We start from the raw sequence: 20720 nt of genomic DNA, 5'->3' as shown, positions 1-20720 counted from the left end.
GATTAGAGAACTATGTACATTTCCTCAGAAAAACACACCAGTGCTGCAACTGAAGATTTAGTATTAAGACAGAAAGGGAGGAGCTTAAAAGGATGAAAACCGAAAGGGTCATTTAAAACAGAAATCTTTGATTTCATTCTTTAAAGACCAATTACTTTTTGTCCCCTGTGGGAGGAAAAAAAAAAAAAAAAAAACAAAAAAAAAAAAAAAAAAGAAATTATAACGGGATGTTGATGCACAGTCTTTCAGACACAGTGTTAAAGATAGCTGATAACCTCACTAACACAATTTCTGATTCATTCCGTTTTCTAAGAGGATATCAATCAATACAGCTAGCACAAATACTGTTTTCCTTAAATTGGGTCTTTCCACAGGTTTCAGAGGCCTGTTTCATCGTTAGTCATGGAGACGTCCCGAAAGGGTCTGCTCACCCAGATTACTCAGTTCTGGAACCTCCTAGATGATCTGGCTGAAAGTGACCCCGAACGCTATAAAAACTTCATTGAACAGGAGCTGCAAGAGGGGAAACAACTCTGTGCTGGCCCAGAGCCAGAGCTCTGTCTACAGACCAGGATTGTGGTATGTAGAGTTGGTGGCAGGAGAGGGTTGGTTCTGAATGAACTTATCCTGGAATAATCAGAGAACTCCTGCTATTGCTACTTTAACACAAGAAAAGTTGATGGAAACTGTCTAAATAGAAAGTAAAGCAGTATGGAATATTATGTTCCAGGAGAAAGAATGGTAAGTACATATCTGATATATTTTGGAAATATCAAAATGAGCCATTTTTCTGCTAGAAGAAAAAGAAAAAATGATGTGATGATTTAATAGCGCTTCATGAAGTTGGAGATTTTTCAAATAAAAAGTGTATTTTCTTAGAGAGATAATGAAGTGGTGAAATAGGGTCAAAGGCACCAGGAACAACTGATCAATTCCCCCTCTTGCCAGTTCCTTTTAGAAGGAGCAGCACTGGGTTCATAATGAAAATAGCCAACAACTTTAGAGAAGTCAAGTAACAAAAGTATAATTTACCAAACAGTTTTAATACATGGAATGACTTCTCTCCCTCTTCCAATGCTGTGATAAATTAATTTTAGACATATTAACATTTTTTAAAAAAAACTCGATTGAGATATCAAAATTATTCACTTTCCAGAAACCAAAAGAAAAAATACTTTTTATCAACCTGTGTCAGTGGAAAAGGATTCCCACTCCCCAGTCAGCCATGCATCCAGTACCTCTAAGTGTTGGCAGGCCACAAGACATCTCTGAGACATCAGGTAAAGAAGGATTAAAAGAAAGAAATCACATTTTAGAATTTTTTATTGGGATCCAGGTACAGGAACACATGCCCATAATCCCAGCTACTTGGGAGGCTGAGGCAGGAGGATCACAAGTTTGAGGTTAGGCTGGGCAATTTAGGGAGAACTTGTCTCAAAATTTAAAAGGGCAGCATGGGATGGTGGCCCATGCCTTTAATCGCAACACTAGGGAAGGTGAAGTGGGGGATTATGGGGAGTTTGAGGCCAGCCAGGGCTACGTAGTGAGCTCAAGGCCAGCCTGAATATATAGTGAGAACCCTGTCTCAGAATAGAAAGAGATGGGGATATAACTTAATGTGAGGCCTTGGGTTCAATCCCCAGTACTACAACAACAACAAAACAACAATATATATATATATATATGAATTAATATGGGCCAAATTTTACTTGGTGAAAGCATTTCAAGTAAGATATTTTATTTGGTAGTAAAATTACAACAAATTAGTGTACTTTTATGGAACTACCGTTCAATTTTTTGTAATTCTATGAGTGCTTTTAATCCATATAAAAATGCTAAGCAGTGCCTTAAGTGGAATTTTGTGTATACAGCACCATTGTGGTTGCACAAAAATGTATTTTGTAGCTATATCAGGAATATGGTTTAATATATAACCTGATAACATCATTAGAGAAACAAGCTTTGCTTCCTATCCTCTGAATTACACAGAGGAGTACACAGTAATTGACGTTGCCTGCAACCCTGAGGTTCTTCAAGCAACAGAAAAGGACCGAGTGAGAAAAGATCAGTTAATAAAGATGGCTGTGAAATGCATTGAGGAGCAATTCCAACTCACTCTCTCACACTCTTACCATATTACTGATTGTAAAATAAAAGGAAGCATTCAAAGAATGAGACAAAATCTGATGGGAATCCAAACTGATGTCGCAGATCTAAGACAGAAAGTAAGAAAGGGTAAGTGGATGAATGTAAATCAAAAATTAAAGGGATTTAAGATTTTCTTTTGCAATTTGTGTACATTTAGCAAACTGGAAGTCTTGATTTTAACAGTTGAGAAACTTTAGAAAAATATTGTCTATAATCCCATCACTCAGGAAGCTGAGACAGGAGGATTGCTGAGTTAGAGGCCAGCCTGGGTAACAAATGAATTCAAGGCTAACCTGAACTACATAGTTCAGATTCTGTCCCTACGGATTAGCTATTTTTAAATGTTAGCATAGGGAGCTGGGGATTTAGCTCAGTGGCAAAAGCGCCTGCCTGGCAAGCGCAAGGTTGTGAGTTCGGTTCCCGGTACCGGAGAAAAACCACAAAAACCACAAAAAAAAAAAAAAAAAAAAAAAAAAAAAAAAAAACCTTAAATGTTAGCATATTCATAAAGATTTTAACTTGTGAAAAATTGACAGCCAAATTTTTTTGGCTTAAAATTCCAGTTTTGTAGTTTATTGCAAAACTAAGGATCTAACTCAGAACCTCAAATGCCAGGCGAGCATTCTACCACTGAACGACATCCCCAGCCTTAAGATTCCTTTGGCTTAATATTCCCCAACTAATTTAACTGCAGCTTACTCTGCCGTCTCAGCTAATACAACATGTCTTACAGCTCACAGCCTGATAGTACCTTGTGATTTTATCTCACCTTTTTCCCTAAAGAGCACAGCCTGGAACAGTTAAGCAGCAGCACCGTGAGCAGTTCAGATCACTTTCCTCAGCTGCTACTGCCAAAAGACCAAGTTTTAAGCAAAGCAGGATGTCTGATAGAAGAGATTTCTAGTACTGAAATCCAAGAGGAGAGGCAGATACCAGTCTATGAATTAAAATTTTTGAAGGATCAGCATGAAAAACCTTTGAAAATTGAATTGAAAGTTGACTTACCTGGTATTAACGAAGTCTCTCTCTGTGACCTTAGTGTTTCTGAGGTAAGTTGAATAGGTAACATAATAGGCCCTTGGTATCCATAAGGGACTGTTTTCAGTAACTCCTGCAGATACTAAAATCCACTGGTGCACAAGTCCAGTATATAAAGTGGCATAGTTCTGGGTGTGGTGGTGCACACCTGTAATCCTAGCACTCAGGAGGCTGAGGCAGGAGGATCACTGTGAGTTGGAAGCCAGCCTGGGCTTCAAAGTGAGTTCAAGGCCAGCCTGAACTGGATAGTGAGACCCTGTCTCAAAAAGACTAAATAAATAAAGTGGCACAGTTGTATAAAATTTGTATATAATGTCCTCCCATGTACTTTAACACATTCACAGCAAGGCCATAATTCATATGTATGGCAGCTGGACTATTCTGAAACACCAGTGTACATACATGACTCTTCCACTGGGCAGCATGCGCCAGTCCCATCAGGCAGGATGGTCATGCATGTGCCACTGGGGGTTCAAGCCCAGCAGGAACCTGTTAAATCAGCTGTAGATTAAAATACCTAATACAGGCCGGGCGTGGTGGCGCAAGCCTGTAATCCCAGCACTCGGGTGGCTGAGGCAGGAGAATCGCTGAGAGTTCAAGACCAGCCTGGGCTACAAAGTGAGCTCAAGGCCAGTCTGAACTACATAGCAAGACCCTATCTCAAAAAGACCAAAAACAAATAAATAAATAAAATACCTAATACAGGGCTGGGGATATAGCTCAGTGACACAGTGCCTGCCTGGCAAGTGTGAGGTCATGAGTTCGATTCCCGGTACCACAAAAATAAAACTAAAATAAAATAAAATACCTAATACAATGTAAATAATAAATAGTTGCTATTAGTTTTCTGTAGCTATGAAAAATACCTACAATAACCAACTTTTAAAAAAAGATTGATTTGGCCCCTGGTTTCAGAGATTCCAGTCCATGAGCAGTTGGCCCTGGTGATTTTAGGTCTGTGGTGAGGCAGCACTTCATGGCAGGAGTCCATGGCTGAGCAAAACTGCTCATCTTACGGCCAAAAAACAAGCGAGAGAGAAGGAAATGACAGGGACCTACACTCTGCTTGCCATGCGCCCAGCGACCGAAAGACTTCCTACTGGTCCCCACCTCTACAGGTTCCACAGCCTCCTGACAGCTGCCTCCCTGGGGAGCAAGCCTTTACACCAGCCTCTGGGGACATTAAAATCTAAACTATCTCAAATCGTTCCTGTATTGTTTAGGGAACGATCAGAAGGGGAAAGGTCTGTTCCATGTTCGGTAGGGTGCAACTACCAGAGGCCTGATTTTCAATCCAAGGTAGGTTGAACCCACTGATACAGAACCCTCAGATACAAAGGGCCAGATGTACAGTAACTCCATACCAGTCAGCATTCACTGTATTATATTGTAATAGTAGCAGACTCCAGAATTTCAAAGGCTTATAATAATTTGCTCAGGTTACACATCAGCTCCGTGAGTCTTGCTGGCACATTCTTAGAGCCAGGTGAAGGAGCAGTTCCCATCTGTCACTTTCCTAGCATAGGGAAAATAGAAATGGCCGGCCCATGTAGTGGGTCTAAAACTTCTGCTTAGGCACGGCATATGTCGCACAGTATGGTCCGTTGGCCAAAGTATCTCCCAAGACTAAATCATAATCCAATAGGACTGGAAGTATATTCTTTTCACAGGTCATCACAGGAAGCCACTTGGCATGGATGTATAATTCCCTTACAGAGAAAGAACAGTTGGGAACAGTCCTGCAGTCTACCCGTGTATCCTTGTGGTCACCGGTCCTTGCTTCTTTCTTCAAGGAAAACACCTCTAATCACAGTACCAATGCTCCAAAATACAGGATTTAGTTATTCATATGTGGTCTGTGGTTTGTTCCTCTTAACTACAGACCAATGACATGCCGAGTTATCTACCCGCTGAACTCCATCCACCATAGTACGGAATGGAGACAGATGATAACTGTAATTAATAGTCTCATTTGAGAAATGAGAAAAACATGAGGAACACTGGTTACTGGTGCACACGCCTTCTGAACTCACTAGGCAAGCCCTGTGAGGTCCCCTTGTGTGGAGGTGGAGGATATTTTTGCTCATTTGAAGGGTCCTTCACTACCTACCTTCCTCGTCTATTTTCACAACCTCCAGCTCCATTCTTTCAGAGGTTATTTTCTTCTTCCAGTAGCAGCTCTGGCCACATCAGACAGTAGTGAATACAGTAGAATTAGCATTTTCTTGCACATGGAATATTTTAAGTCATTCTTATTTTTCTGTGACTCTAGTCAGTGCTGTGCTCACTTTGGCTTGCTTGTGTCTCAAGAGTTGCCTGTTTCATTAGACTTAATTACTGTCATTCTAGCCAAACCTAAGAATTTACTAAAGTGTACCTTCATCCATTCAGAGGTTTTCATGAAGGGCATAAAGACCTGTGATTTAATATTAACAGTCTCTAGACTTTGCTAATAAGAATCATTTCTCAGTTTTACCCTTTACCCACAGAAAATACAGTTCCATGGTTCAGCCTTTCAGGCTTACAATTTGGGGGCTCCATCTATTTCCTTTCAGTTCTGCTTGACAACTGGGCAGTTTTCTAAATTCACTTTTCTAAGTTTCCTTGGCGTTTGCTGGTTTACGCTGAGGACAATACCATGTAATTCAGGAATGACATCATACTACTTTTGGTACTGTATCAGTTAACATCTTATATGAGCAACAATCACAATCTAAAATTTTCAGGAATTTACAACTGTACTTTTAATGCTCATTGCAAACCACAGAGCAACAAATGGTATCCTCCCCTTAAGTGATCCAAGAGCACGAACACTGACCAAGAAATACTTTCATCTCTTAAAAATTTCTGTATTCTCAGGATGACTTATTGTTGGAGGTGTCTGAGAAGTACAGGCTGCATCTGAATCTTCCAGAATCTGTTAATACTGAAATGACTACAGCAAAGTTTATCAAGGAGAAATCTGCATTAATCATCACAATGCCATTGATATAAAACAAGAGCGTCCTATTTTGAGTTTTGAGTGCTACCAGTCATGTGAATTATAGTACTTGTTACAGGTAGAGGTTTTACTTTATCTTAACATTCTTTGTTTCTAAGAGTTTTTTAATGGAGTGACAGTTTCCCTTCCTGTTATATTTACTTTTTAACTGACTTTTCCTTCTCAAATAAACTTGGCATCAGTCAGAAACTACTAAAACAGTGTCAGTGCTATCTATAGTGATTTTAAGTAATTTGGATATCATTTGGCAAAGTTCTGATTTTTTTCTGGGAAGATGGGGGAACTCTTGGAAGAGTGGTGCACGCCTGTAATCCCAGCACTGGGGAGGCTGAGGCGGGAGGATTGCTGTGAGTTTGAGGCCAGCCTGGGCTACGAAGTGAGCTCAAGGCCAGCCTGAACTGCATAGCAAGACCCTGTCTAAAAAAAAAAAGGTCTACTAAATTTTTGCATCAGGAAAAAAATTTCAGACCATGCAAAAGTTTTTATCAGGATGGGCTGTAACAGTGAAAGTTTCCTCCAGCAATACAGATTAAGGCCAAATATATACAAACCTATGCTTTAATGTATCTCTATATGTCAATAACAGCTCTGCCAGGAGTCCAGAGTACCCAGCCAGACCTTTTCCTATCAGATATGGACATGTCTGCAGATGAGACACAATGACATGTAACAGCTATTGACTGTTATTGCACATCACAAGCTAAATAAATCCATCTCTAATTTGTAAGTGGACTTTGGACAAATACTTTTCTCCAGCAGAAATGAAGTGCTAGAATTTCTAACTTCCATTTATCTCTGCTAAGTTGTCAAACACAAAAGTATCATCTCATTTATACTGATTTAGCAATATGCACATCCAACTTGAAACATCCTTTGATTATTTTTCTAGGTAAAACTTTCTTCTAACTATTAGTGTATACTTCAACAGAAGGATTATAAATTCTTTACAGATTTTAAAACTTTTTTGTAGCAAAGTTTTATTAAAGGTAGGAAAAGAAATAGGCTCTGCAGAAGGAGTTTGGGCCAAGTAACAGAAGTACACCCTAGAGCGTGAGGGTGGCTACCACACAAGGCAGAACACTGTGGCCTAAAACATAACTTTGTATGTGACATTTATTTTGTTTTTGTTTTTTTTTTTTTTTTTTTTTTGGTTTTTCTCCGGTACCGGGAACCGAACTCACGACCTTGCGCTTGCCAGGCAGGCGCTTTTTGCCGCTGAGCTAAATCCCCAGCCCCTTGTATGTGACATTTAAAAGCATGTACACTTTTCTTAAATTTGACATGGATTTGATCATTTATCTCCTGAAAACTTTCTGGAATGGCATGATGACCTAAAATCGTTAACAAAGTTACTAAACTTTCATCCTTCCAAACACTTTAAGTCAGACAGGCATGGTGGCACACATCTGTAATCCCAGCCCTCGGGAGGGCTAAGGCAGGATGGCCATGAGTTCAAGGCCAGCCTGCACTACATAGAAGAAGACCCTGTCTCAAAAAAATAAGAAAATGTGGACTTCTTTAAATTTCGACTAAAATTTTTCCCCTCAAAATTAGAAATTCAGAGACTACTTTTTTTTTTCTATAAACTTAGTTTTAAAGCCAGGCGTGGTGGTACATGTCTGTAATCCCAGCACTGGGAAGGCTGAGGCAGGAGGACTGCTTCAGGTTCACGCCAGCCTGGGCTACCAAGTGAGTTCAAGACCAGCCTGAACTGCATAGTGAAACCCTGTCTCAAAAAGACACAACAGACAAACGACTTAGTTTTAGATCACTTATCAGTAGTGACTAACTTCCCTGTGTGTTCCAGCAGTCATGCATTACAGGTGATGATAGGCAACATATTCCTGTCATCTCTACATGATGACCTTCTGGACACTGCCATGGGGCAGCATAACTTCCTACTCACACACCTCAGAATCGAGTTCCTCTAATAAAGCCAGACCTCCCACACTTTCCATTTTGGTGTGAACGCCATGCTTCATTCACTCCTTTACTTCAGACTGTTGGATTATACCCTCCTAAATTCAATCCTTACTTTACCGGTTCCGTAAAATTCATTTTATACGTATTGAAAGCTTAATAAGCAGACAGCTGACACTGGATCTTAATCATTTAATGTGAAAGAAATTCCCAGCAAATCAAAAATTAGACCAAACATATTGAAAACAGAAAGTTTAACTTTTAAATAATCTTATTTAAACAAAAATACTACTTCTAACTTTCTTTCATTTCTGGCAAGATAAATATACTGACTCCAGATTTAGATTATAACCGAGATAAATTTTTAATTCAAACAATTTTTACTAGATGGTAACTTTATTTTTCCTTTAAGGGAACGAATAGAGCCACAAACATTAGCAAAGAATGAATTATTTTTGAAGTTTCATCTGGTGGGACTGGATCTGGCCCAGACTGATGATGGTCCCTTGTGATAAACTTACACTTTTACATAATCTTCACTTCAACCAAAAGTACTCATTACTGAAAAGTCAGATTAATGTACTGAACTGTTTTCACAGTAATATAGCAAAGTGAATGCTTGTAGAAGGTATGGAGTGTCACTTATGTGTCAAGTAGTAATGAACATTCAGAAATAATTCAACACTGAAACAAAGCAAATCTCGGGTGACAGTTCCACATGTTACACATACAAGGAAACACTGGTCAGGTTTATTTAAAATAGTCATAAATAATTCCAAACATTTATTAAAATGCATCAATTTCAACACGAAGTCTGGAATTGTGGTAATGTTCCCAATTCACTTTTATTATCCTAAATATCATGTCCTCCTTCCCTCCAAAAGGCAAAACACAATTTAAAAAAAAATATATATTTTTTAAGTATATGGGCTGATGAGGTAGCCACCTAATGAATTTTGTTCGCTCCAGCAGGATCTTAGGGATATCTTATTTTACATGAGACGATGTTGGGGTGGAAAGAAACACTTCTAAAACCACATTTATCTTTTCTGAAATTACCATTTTGGGCATCATTTATTTTATTGTTAAGACATCTCACTACACTGCCTGGCTGGCCTCAAATTCCTGGGCTAGTGACTCTCCAGCCTCAGCCTCCTGAACAGCTAGGAATACAGGCACTGCTAGGACATCACTGTTCCGCATTCTAACCCATTCACAAATAATCCCCTTTTCTTTACAACACTTGGTGACAGACTTTGGCACATATCCAACTCACGTCACCCTATTTTACATATATACATGTATTCTGTATTTATTTCATAGAGCTTTCCAGTTATTTGAGTAATACATTCTGATAACTAAGTTCATGTATAATTTCCTATCCTACAGGAAAATTCTACTTCCATAACTTCTTACATTCTGTTAAATTGTATAAGCATGCTCTTTTACTTGAAGTTAACTATAAAATTCCCCTCTCTGAATTACACATTCAAAACGTTTAAATAAATATCCACATAAATCCTCGTGTATACCAAGAAATTGGTTTGTATCTTTACCTTAAGAGGGGAAAGCAATCATTCCTTTTAAAGACTGATACAAAAATAAATGTTTGAAGATGTCTACGAAAATTCTGACTTTTAAAATTTCACTTATTTTCCTTGAAGTCCCCTACCTTTCCCACATACAACAAAGCAGAACAGTGTAACAGAAAAATTGAAACCATGGTTAATACAAAAACCCTTCCCCTAAGAAAAGTAATTTTCCTAATTTCTCTTTCCTTCACATCTAAGAAATTTTAGGCAATTACATTTTGAACTGCAAAGTGTCATCGAGGTTACTTTAGTATTTGTCACCAGGGAAGCACAATTCTGCCTGTCCTGTATCTCCTGATGGAAGTATTTATCACCAAGCTAGCACATGTCCCTTGACTGGAAGTACACAGCTTCAAATCTGGTGTTTAATCATTAAATATAAACAGTATCTGGGAATAACTGGCATTTAAAAATTCAGCAATGCCATTATAAATAATTTATCTGGAAAGACTCCATATTAAAAATAACTGGTGAACTTTAAAAGAACCATGTATTTAATAACATATAAATATCCTGATAAGAATGAACCAAAGTGACCTGGAAGAGTCTAAAAATTCCTGGGTTAATTATAACAACATGGTGATGGGTTTTTCAAGGTATTTTCTAAACTCAGCAAGCCACTGGGCTCCAACTGCTCCATCCACAACTCGATGGTCACAGCTGAGTGTAACAGACATCATGCTGGCCACATCAAATCTAGAAGAAGTAAAAATAGTATTAGGTATTCGGGATGCAATCACTGAATTTTAGCCAGTATCCACCCATGTGCTGATTCCTGCCCTCAATCCTACCCAGGTAATACTATTTTCCACCTACCACTCATGTCCTCCATATTGTTAATTAATTAACTTAATTAATAGTGTGAAGGAGAAGACCATATACCTGGGAACAAGGGTAGGCAAACTACACCATATATGCCAAATCCTATTCTCTTTTTTTTTTTTGGTGTGTGTCTTTTTGAGACAGGGTCTCGCTATGCAGTTCAGGCTGGCCTTGAGCTCACTTTGTAGCCCAGGCTAGCCTCAAACTCACAGCAATCCTCCTGCCTCAGCCTCCTGAGTGCAGGGATTACAGGTATGTGCCACCACACCACACCCAAATCCTATCCTCTGGAATTCATTTTTTTTAAAAATTATTTTAGGTATTGTTTATACCTGCTTTTATAATGAACAGCAAGGAATTCGTACACAGTCTACACGGCCCAGAAAGCCTCAAGTTTTTACTATCTGACTCTTTAAGAAGTTCGCTCACTTCTCACCTAGAGTAAATCTATTCAAAATGATCTAATTGCAAACATGATTAAATACATTTAATAAATGGTGCCCCAAGGAATTTCAGTCCATAGAATTTCAGTCCATATTTTCATTCTACTAAAGGGCCAACAGACTATTCAAATAACTGTCAGTAAAAATGAAACTCAAAAAAGAAGTACCAAGTAATGAAAACGAACTTGTAACTTCCTTTCCACTTTGACACTCACCCTTTTTCATTATCTGCTGGAACCAACTTATCTTCTGAAGCACCAATTGCTAAAATACATGCTTGAGGTGGGTTAATAATAGCAGAGAAATTCTTAATTCCAAACATTCCTAAATTGGAGATTGTAAAAGTTCCACCCTAAAGAAAAAGGGATTTAAAATAGATCACATTAGCTGCTTGCAACACAGATCAGAAAAGATTACAAATATTCTGTGAAAAGGCTTTAAGATAATCTTGCTACTTTGTTTTCTGGAAGGCCTGAAGAGAATATACAGAAATGCAAATTACAACCATTATAATATGAACAAAAGCCAGTGGTGGCGGGTTGTGCATAGAGTAAGCTAGAAAATGTCTTATTTTCAGTGTTTGACATGTGACTTCATTTTTCTTTATTTTCAAGACCTTCTGTCAGTAAAAGTATGTGTCAGAAAAGGCAATGAAAGCATCAGGTTCACCTTAAAAATTACATAATCCTTGAGAGTCAACAACGAATACATTACCTGGAACTCATGTGGTTGCAGTTTACCTTCCCTGGCTTTGGTTGCTAAAGAAACAACATCATTAGCGATGGTTTCCAGGCCCTTTATATGTGCATTAAACACAATAGGTGTGATGAGTCCTGCAGGAGTACTGACGGCAACGCTGACATCAACAACATGATTTCTGTGTAGAAAGAAAACAAGGGTTCAATCCTCAGTGCCTCTAAAAAGTAAACAAAAACCACTAAATGATCAAGGGGCCAACATTTATCAAAAGCCTAAGGCTATGGTGTAGCTTCCCGGTAGAGCACTTGCCTAACATGCATGAGGTCCTTGACAAAAACACAATGAAAACTACAACAAAAAAACAAGAACAACAAAAAACAAACCTACATGGGAGGTTAAGGAAGAAGGGGTATTTACCTCAAAAAGAAAAACAGAACCAGACATGAAGCCAGGTAAGACAGTGCACATCTACAATTTCAGCACAATGGGAAGCTGAGACAGGAGGATTACAAATTTGAGCCGGAAAATTTAGCTGACTTAGTGAGATCCTGTCTCAAAACAAGAAATTTAGAAAGTACTGGGAATGTAGCTCAGTGTAAAGGCCCTGATTCAACCTCCAGCCCTCTCCAATTAGGACCAGTCTGTGCTACTGTTTAGTTATCTGCCTCCTAATTTTTACCTTTTGCTTTGTTTTCTCCTTGACTTGGCCTTTTTTTTTTTTTGTCTTTCTGAGACAGGGTGATGCAGTTCAGGCTGGCCTTGAGCTCACTTTGTAGCCCAGGCTGGCCTCAAACTCGCAACGATCCTCCTGCGTCAGCCTCCCAAGTGCTGGGATTACAGGCATGCACCACAATGCCTAGCACCTGATTTTTATTCTTCAATTTGATTTTTATCTCATTTTCTCTCATCTTCCTATTCTTTATTTCTTAATTTTACTTCCTCATTTTTCCCTTTCCCATCCCCTACATTTTTTTTTTTTTTTGACTCTTTGAGACAAGGTCTCGCTGTGCAGGTCAGGCTGGCCTTGAGCTCACTTTGTAGCCCAGGCTGGCCTCCAACTCACAACGATCCTCCTGCCTCAGCCTCCCAAGTGCTGGGATTACAGGCATGCGCCACTACGCCCAGCTCCATCCCCTACATTTTAATTATTACTATTAACTTTACTAATTTTTAGCCTTTTTATTCATTATTGCTGATATCTTTTCTATTATTAATGGTAGTGAATCATTGCTTTTTACGATATGTCAATATCTCATTTGTCTGTGTCACTGACATTAGTGTGGTTTGTTTTCTCCTCTCTGAGTGGTGCTAGGGATCAAGAAGGTTGGACACTAACAAAACCTACCTTTTTTTTTTTTTTTTTTTTTGAGACAGGCTCTCACTATATAGTTCAGGCTGGCCTTAAACTCACTATGTAACAGGCTAGCCTCAAACTTGCAGTGGTCCTCCTGCCTCGGCCTCCTGAGTGAGTGGAGTGTGTGTGTGTGTGTGTGTGTGTGTGTGTGTGTGTGTGTGTGTGTATTCTGGGTTTTTTGTTTGTTTTTTAAGGTAAGGTCTCACTACTGTAGTTCAGACTGGCCTTGAACTCACAGCAATGTCCCTGCCTCAGCCCACACTTGCTGGGATTACAGACATGCACCACCACGCCAGGCAGACATTTCAATATAGAAACACAAGAAGCATGAAAAACTGAGACAATGTGACCCCTCAAAATGTCCACCTTTCATCATCATCTGCAAAGATACTGAAGGGGATGAAATGCCAAAGAACCCAAAAGACTGATTTTTTAAAATAATTAATGATTTCACAGAGGATACAAATGCAGCAATGAGGGACATATTCAACACAGAGACTCTGACGAAGAGCCACACACTTGAAACCCGAGGCACAGGCAAAAACTCCCTGACTAGGACCTCACCAACCCAGAAAACAACAACAAAATCAACAAACGGGACTACAATCCAATTAAAGTTTCTGTACAGCAAGGCGAACAGCCCAGCCACTAGGGTGAAGAGACAGCCCCACAGATGTGAGACAATCTCTGCCAGCTACTTTGCTGAGGCAGGAAAAATGTCTAAAACACCTAAAGAACTCAAAAAGCTTAACACTACAACAGTCAGATAGCCCAGTGAACAAAAGCACAAATGAACTGAACAGACACTTCTCAATAGAAGTAGGAACAGCCAAGCGCGGTGGTGCAGGCCTGTGCTCCCAGCACGCCTGTCTCCCGGCACCCGGGAAAATGAGGCAGGAGAATGCATGCTCAAGCTCAGCCCGGGCAACTCCCCGACTCATGAGGATCTTTTCTGGAAATTTAAATAAATAAATAACTGCCTGACCAACTGACTGGAGATGTTAACTCCATGGAAGGCCTGGGTTCAATCCCCAGTATCACCAAAAGAAATAAACATGCAAAAATAGATTAGTAAGTGAATGAAAGTGAAATACATAGTAAGAGGCAGATGCTGACCTGCCCGGCTGGTGGGAGTGGGAATCAGTGAGCCACGATGGAATCCTCACAGAGGGGCCTCAAAGAGTGAAAGTGTGCTATATACACACAAGAGAGCATCATTCAGTCACAAGGAACAAAATTTTGTCACCTGAAGGAAAGTGGACAGATCTGGAAACATGCTGAATGAAACGAGTCAGACTCAGAGAGACAAATGGAACCAGCTCTCACTAACGAGGAAGAGGGAGGGTGACATGAACATAGAGAAGGACTAGAGAAAAGGTGTAAGGGGAGGGAGGCATAATAGCAGGCAACAGGGGGGATGAACATGATCAAAGTATTTTGTTTTTCTTCCGCTACTGGGAATCGAACTCACGACCTTGCGCTTGCCAGGCAGGCGCTGTGCCACTGAGCTAAATCCCCAGCCCCATGATCAAAATATTTTGAATGCATTAAAATCCCCCCCAAAATATAAAATTTGGGGGAAGGTAAAAATTTATACATACATTACATATATGTACACATTTGCCAAAATGCTTGTGCTTGTTTTGTTTCTTTGGACACAGGGTCTCGCTATGCAATTCAGGCTGGCCATGAACTGATTATGTAGCCCAGGCTGGCCTCAAACTTGCAATCCTCTTGCCTCAGCCTTCTGAGTCCTGGGATTATAGGCATGCACCACCACGCCTGGCTTTTTTTATTGTTTGTCTGTTTGTTACATCTGCCAAAATGAAAACCTACTAATCTTCACAGCCAATAGGCATTAGTGGAAAAATGCTTTTTTTCTTTCTTTTTACACAAAGCATCTACTTACTAGAAAAAGTCTAGGGTTAGGAGTCAGATTTCTTTTTTTTTTTTTTTTTTGTCTTTTTGAGACAGGATCTCGCTATGCAGTTCAGACTAGTCTTGAGCTCACTTTGTAGCCCAGGCTGGTCTCAAACTCGCAAGAATCCTCCTGCCTCAGGCTCCCGTGGTGCTGGGATTACTGGCATGTACCATCACACCCTGTAGGAGTCAGATTCTTAATTCCAGTGATAGTTCTGACACTTATTAACTCAGGGGAAATTACTTAACTCACTAAACATCAGTTTCTTGACCTAGAAAATGACAGTGAAACACCAGATTCAAAAAATGGCTATTGGATTAAATTAAATCATGTGAAACACACTGAGTGCCATACCATGCGGGCAACCAGAACATTAACAAACACTGTTTTCAATGTTTCCATTACTCACATTGGTTGAAATCACTGGTGAAAAAAACAGAGCCATTTCTTGCTTTGTGAGTCACCATGAGCTGAATTAGACCTATCTGTATACTGATCTTCCCTTACTGAACTCAGAGAATCTCTAATTAGTAGTTATACAATAGACAACATAACACTGATTGACAGATACCTTCCCCATTTATACTTACTTAATTTATACTATACTTACTGTCTTATAACTGTGTCCATCCAAGAAGAATTTGCTTCAGGAACTTTTAAACATGCCAGAGCTGAAGCTTTTATGATGAAGTCATTGACAGAAATTTTGCTTTTTCCTTCTAATATCTGTAAAGACAAGAAATCATGGTAGTCTGGAGTACTGAGGCAGGAGGATCCCTAGTTCTAGCCCAACCTGAGCAACCCAGCAACTTGGTGTGACACTTTCTCCATAAATAAATAAATAAATAAATAAATGAAAGGGGTAGGGGCAGCTCAGTGGGAAGGCCCCATGTTCAATCCTCAGTACTGAAGAAAATAAGAAACCAATCAATCTTACATTTTCTCTCTGAAGCCTAAAACTATATACATAATCTTGAGAATGGGACAGATGGATAACGATGTACAAATGACCTAAAGTGGAAAAGGTGAAATGAAACCAAACCCTGATTTTTTTCACCTTAACACTGTTTTAGCTACATCCCACAAGTGGTTTATCCTTGTTTTCTTCCATCTCAACCAATCTACAAGTTGGTTCTTTTAAAAGATCAACAAATGACAATCACAAGGGCAAATGTTTGATCAAGAAAGAGAGAGAAGATTCAAATTCCTACAATCAGGAGTAAAGTAGGGGACAGACTATCTACCTTATATAAGAATTTTATGTCTAAAATAGTGTGAATAACCATATGCCAACAAATTAGCTAGCCCACATTAAATGAACAAATCCCTAGGAATATACAAACTAAAACTGAACCTACAAAAATATAAACGCTGAATAAACTTAAAACTGGTAAAAGATCAATTTTAAACTACCACAAAGAAAAGACTAGACATAAATGACCTCATTGGTTAACTCTGTCCTCATTGTTAATTCTGGCCAGCCTGGACCACACAGTGATATTCTGCCGCAAACAGTTAGCCCTGCTATGATCAAGAAGATCAGGAGCTTCGCTCTCACCGCTTCTGTTCAACATCAAACTAGAGGTAGCTGGGCCTGGTGGCATACGTCTGCAATCCCAGCATTTGGGAGGCTGAGGCAGGAGGATTGCTGCAAGCTTGAGGCCAGCCTGGGCTACATGGTGAGCTCAACACCAACCTGAACTACACAGTGAGACCCTTTCTCAAAAATACCAAAAAAAAAAAGATTAAAATTATAAAATGTTTACAAGGAAACACAGGTGTATGTTAGATTAGGCAATGTGTTTTAGATATACTGCCAAAAGCATAAAGGATAAAACATATACACTGGACACAATATTAAAACTTTTATGTGTCAAAGGACACCATCTACAAAGCAAAGACAATCTATACAATAAGAACATTTATGCAAATCATCAGTCTCTAATAAGGGATCTGTACAGCCTATAAAGATATCTTAGCTACAGATAATAAAGATAGTACAATTTAAAAATAAAGGATCTGAACACACATTCCCATGAAGATACAAGAATGCCAATAAGCCCATGAGAAGATGTTCAATGTCATTAATCATCAGAGCAATGCAAACAAAAACCATAATGAGATAATATTTCAAATTCAACAGGATGGCTACAGTCAAGACAAACAATGCAAACACTGCTGAGAATGTGATGAAATCAGATCTCTCACACACTGTTGGTGTAGATGTAAAATGGCAAGCCCACAGCAAAAAACAGTCAAAAAATGAAAACACAAGCTGGGAGTGTAGCTCAGTGATAAAGGCATGCAAAAGGCCCTGGATTTGTCCTAGTACTACAAAAGGAAACAGCACAAACAAAAACAGGTAGACAGGGAATTACCGTATGATCCAGCAATTCCTAGGTATATAACCAAAGGAAGTAAAAACTTACGTCCCCATAAAAGTTTGTATATAAAAATTTTACAGCAGCATTACTCCTAACAGATAAGAAGCGGAAACTCAAATGTCCACCAGCTGATGAACAGCTAAACAAAACATGATACACCCATACAATGGAATACCTCAGTAACTAAAAAAAAAGGGGGGGAAATACATGCTGCAGCACAGATGAACCTTGAAAACATGTTAAAGGACAGAAGGCATTCAGAAAAAAAAACACAATTTATATGACAGAAGGTATTTATAGTAGGTGAATCTACAGAAACAAAAAGTAAGTTAACAGTTTCTCAGGACTAGGGAAGATGGGAGAGTTGGTGGGACTATGGTTAAGGAGTGTCAGATTTCTTTTCGGGGTGATGCGAATGTTCTAAGTTTTTCTGGTGATAGTTATTTACACAACTTGGTGAATATACCAAAAGCCACTGAATTGTATATTTTAAATGAGTGAATAGTATGGCATCGTAATGGTATAAATTATATCTCAATGAAGTTATTCAACATAATTGAATGTACTTGCCAAAGTTCCAACTAAATTTATGAGGAAAGAGCTTGAATATTTTGACAGTAAAAGTATGCCATTATCTTTAACCCCTACAGTTTATTTACAAAGATCTGCTGCTGCTTCATTCATGAATTCAGTCATGTATTGTACACTTTGAGAGCCGGCTCCCATCCGGGTGTATAAAGCTAAAGCTAGACATGAAAGAGTGAAAAAATGGAGGAAAATTCTGTTTTCACAGAGCTTATACTCTAAAAGGCTAACTAATAAGGAAAACATGGACAATGTTAAGTGCTAAGGAGAATAACTGAGAAGGAAAACGAAGGAAAGGGTGCAAGGTGCAATTCTAGAATGTTGGAGACCACAGAAGGTGACAGTTAAACCCGTAAGGAGGTAACAGAGAAAGCCACATGGATACCGAGGCTTCGAGCAGGGAGAACATCCAGTGCAAAGAGCCTACGTAGGCCAAACAGCAAATAAATGTGAAAAAATGTTCATCACTGGTCATTCGAGAGATGCAAATTAAACAACACTGAGATTCCCTCTCGCCCCAGAAAGAGTGGCTACTATCCAAAAATCAAAAAACAGATGCTGGCGGGGACGTGGTGAAAAAGGAGGCCTTCTCCTTTTGGTGCGAGTGTAGACTGGTACAACCACTGTGGAAATCAGTGTGGAGATTTCTCAAAAAACTAGGACTAGAGGTTCCATTTGACCCAGCTATTCCCCTCCTACGTATCTTCCTAGAAGAATTAAAAACATCATACAACAGTGATATACGCACGCCTATGTTTACAGCAGCACAGTTTGTAATAACCAAGTCTTGGAAACAACCCAAATGCCCATCAACTGGTGAATGGATAAAGAAGATGTGGCTTTTTATACAATGGAGTACTACTCTACCATAAAGAAGGATATGCTCGAGACATTTCTAGAAAAATGGATGCACCTCGAGTCCCTACTCCAGTGAAATAAATTGTACACACATGTGCGAATACAGCACTGTCTCTCTGGTGTGAGAAACCAGAAGTGTAAATAAGAACCAAAATATGTAACAGGTACTGTGAAATAGGAGGAAAATGCTCAAATAGAGAGGGGAAGAAGGAAAAGGGGAGCGGGAAAGGAAAGAAGGGAAAAGTAAAAAAAATGAAAAAAGGAAAACATGGAAACAGCTTTTATAAATGGGGAGGGAAGGAGGGGCTGAAAGGAGGATAGGGGAATGGGGAAAAAGTTGTATCATGTACAGCTACAAATTCTCTATGATAAATGTGACCACTATGTTTGTCTAAAATCTACCAATAAATCATTTTTTAAAAAAAAGAGCCTATGCAGGAGTCCAGCAATACCAGGGCAGATACCAATACCAGTGGACAGAGCAAAGGGGAAAATGCAGGAGAAGAGGTCGGAGAGGTTATGACTCCCCTGTGAAAGGCACTGTGTGCCACCCACTCCTTTTTGTTGTTTTATTTTTTGAGACAGGGTCTCACTATGTAGTTCAGCCTGGCCTTGAACTCACTGTGCAGCCCAGACTGACCTCAAACTCATAGTGATCCTCCGGCCTCAGCCTCCTGAATGTGGGGTAACAGGTGTGCATCACCAGGCCCGGCTAGCCCTTCTTACAATACTGCTGTTTCATGTTACTTCATTGCTCAAAAACATAACAGTTGCTTAGTGTCCAATTCATCAAATCCTAATTCCCCTTTGTAAATTAAGGTCTTCTTACAGTGACTTTCTGTGTGTCTGCTCTAGGAAGGGGTAATCGCTCATCTGACATAAGCTGTATTTCGTTTCCTTTTTTTTTTACTGTTGCTGGGGACTGAACCCAGAGGCCTACACATACTAGGCAAGCACTGTGAGCTACCTCCCGGCTTTTTATTTCTATTTTGGGCCAAAGCCTCTTTAAATTGCCCAAACTGGCCTTGAACCCCCAATTCTCCTCCTCAGGCGCCAAGCGTCTGGGACTCAGTCATGTGCACCCAGCTCTTCATTTTTAAAAGCACTTTACCCTGATGATCCCTGTTAGAATGAAGTTTCTTCAACCTCTCTGCCAACGCGAACACTTTCCATTTTTCATGGTCCTCCCCAGGGTGTCCTGTACCATTATGAGTTTCCTAATACTCTCACCACTCTCCCTCTTCTCTGAACTTCTGTAACACTTCACTGATTCCCAAATATTGTTCCTTTAATAGTAATTGCATTCCTTCTTTTTCATGTGGTTTACCTCAACGAGATCATAAACTCACAGTGAACAGAGAGAGGCCCTAAACTCTCTATGCTCCCAGAAGTGCCGTCTGCCAAGTAGGAATGTCATGCTTTAAACAGAGTCAAGGGAATGTTTCTTACCCGTCGAGATGCTCAAGTGTCTCATCACAGTGACTTTGCTAGACTAAAATCTATTTGTAGCAAAGTCAACTTTAAGTGGTTTTAGTCAGAGTTGGAAGATGAAAAATCTCTAGGACATTCTCCGCAAGTTAAAATTAAGATGACAGCCTGGCATGGTGGCGCAGGCCTAAAATCACTAAGGAGGCTGAGGGAGGAGGATCACTTCAGGTTCACGGCCTACCTGGGCTACACAGTGAGTTCAAAGCCAGCCTGTATTATATAGCAAGACCCTGTCTCAAAAAGAAGATGGCATTCATTTTCTATCACTAACTGGCATACTATTACAAAATACACAGGCGAAAATATAAATGTTGACCTGGGCGTGGTAGCACATGCCTGGAATCCCAGCACTCTGGGAGGCTGAGGCAGGAAGATTACAAGTTCAAGGCCAGGCCAGGCAAGTTAGTGATTGAAAGAGACCCTGTCTCAAAATAAAAATTTTTAAAAGGCTGGAAATTCAGCTCAGT

At 39.6% G+C, this 20720-nt stretch overlaps 2 protein-coding genes across 3 annotated transcripts in view; one reads left to right on the top strand and one right to left on the bottom strand.

The window, feature by feature from the left end:
- The window catches only part of Pih1d2 (PIH1 domain containing 2), a 7379-nt gene extending 994 nt beyond the window's left edge, over positions 1-6385 (top strand). The window contains exons 2-6 of one of the 2 annotated variants that reach the window (XM_005378104.2): positions 375-579; positions 1157-1280; positions 1990-2235; positions 2932-3197; positions 6046-6385. In XM_005378104.2, coding sequence (XP_005378161.1) covers positions 403-579; positions 1157-1280; positions 1990-2235; positions 2932-3197; positions 6046-6180 — 948 coding nt within the window. In that variant the 5' untranslated portion in view covers positions 375-402 and the 3' untranslated portion in view covers positions 6181-6385. The other variant, XM_013511039.1, reaches the window with a different exon arrangement.
- A 1899-nt stretch (positions 6386-8284) lies between these two features.
- Positions 8285-20720, bottom strand: part of Dlat (dihydrolipoamide S-acetyltransferase) — a 28130-nt gene continuing 15694 nt past the window's right edge. Inside the window, exons 11-14 of the mRNA XM_005378107.2 lie at positions 15549-15664; positions 11679-11841; positions 11180-11316; positions 8285-10395 (exon numbers count right to left, since the gene is read on the bottom strand). Coding sequence (XP_005378164.1) covers positions 10266-10395; positions 11180-11316; positions 11679-11841; positions 15549-15664 — 546 coding nt within the window. The 3' untranslated portion in view covers positions 8285-10265. The remainder of the gene's footprint in view (positions 10396-11179; positions 11317-11678; positions 11842-15548; positions 15665-20720) is intronic.

The sequence above is a fragment of the Chinchilla lanigera genome, unplaced genomic scaffold (assembly GCF_000276665.1).
Source record: "Chinchilla lanigera isolate Chin_1 unplaced genomic scaffold, ChiLan1.0 scaffold00011, whole genome shotgun sequence".
Lineage (NCBI taxonomy): Eukaryota > Metazoa > Chordata > Mammalia > Rodentia > Chinchillidae > Chinchilla > Chinchilla lanigera.
Note: the sequence above shows the minus strand (reverse complement) of the source record. Positions and strands in the feature narration are given on the sequence as shown.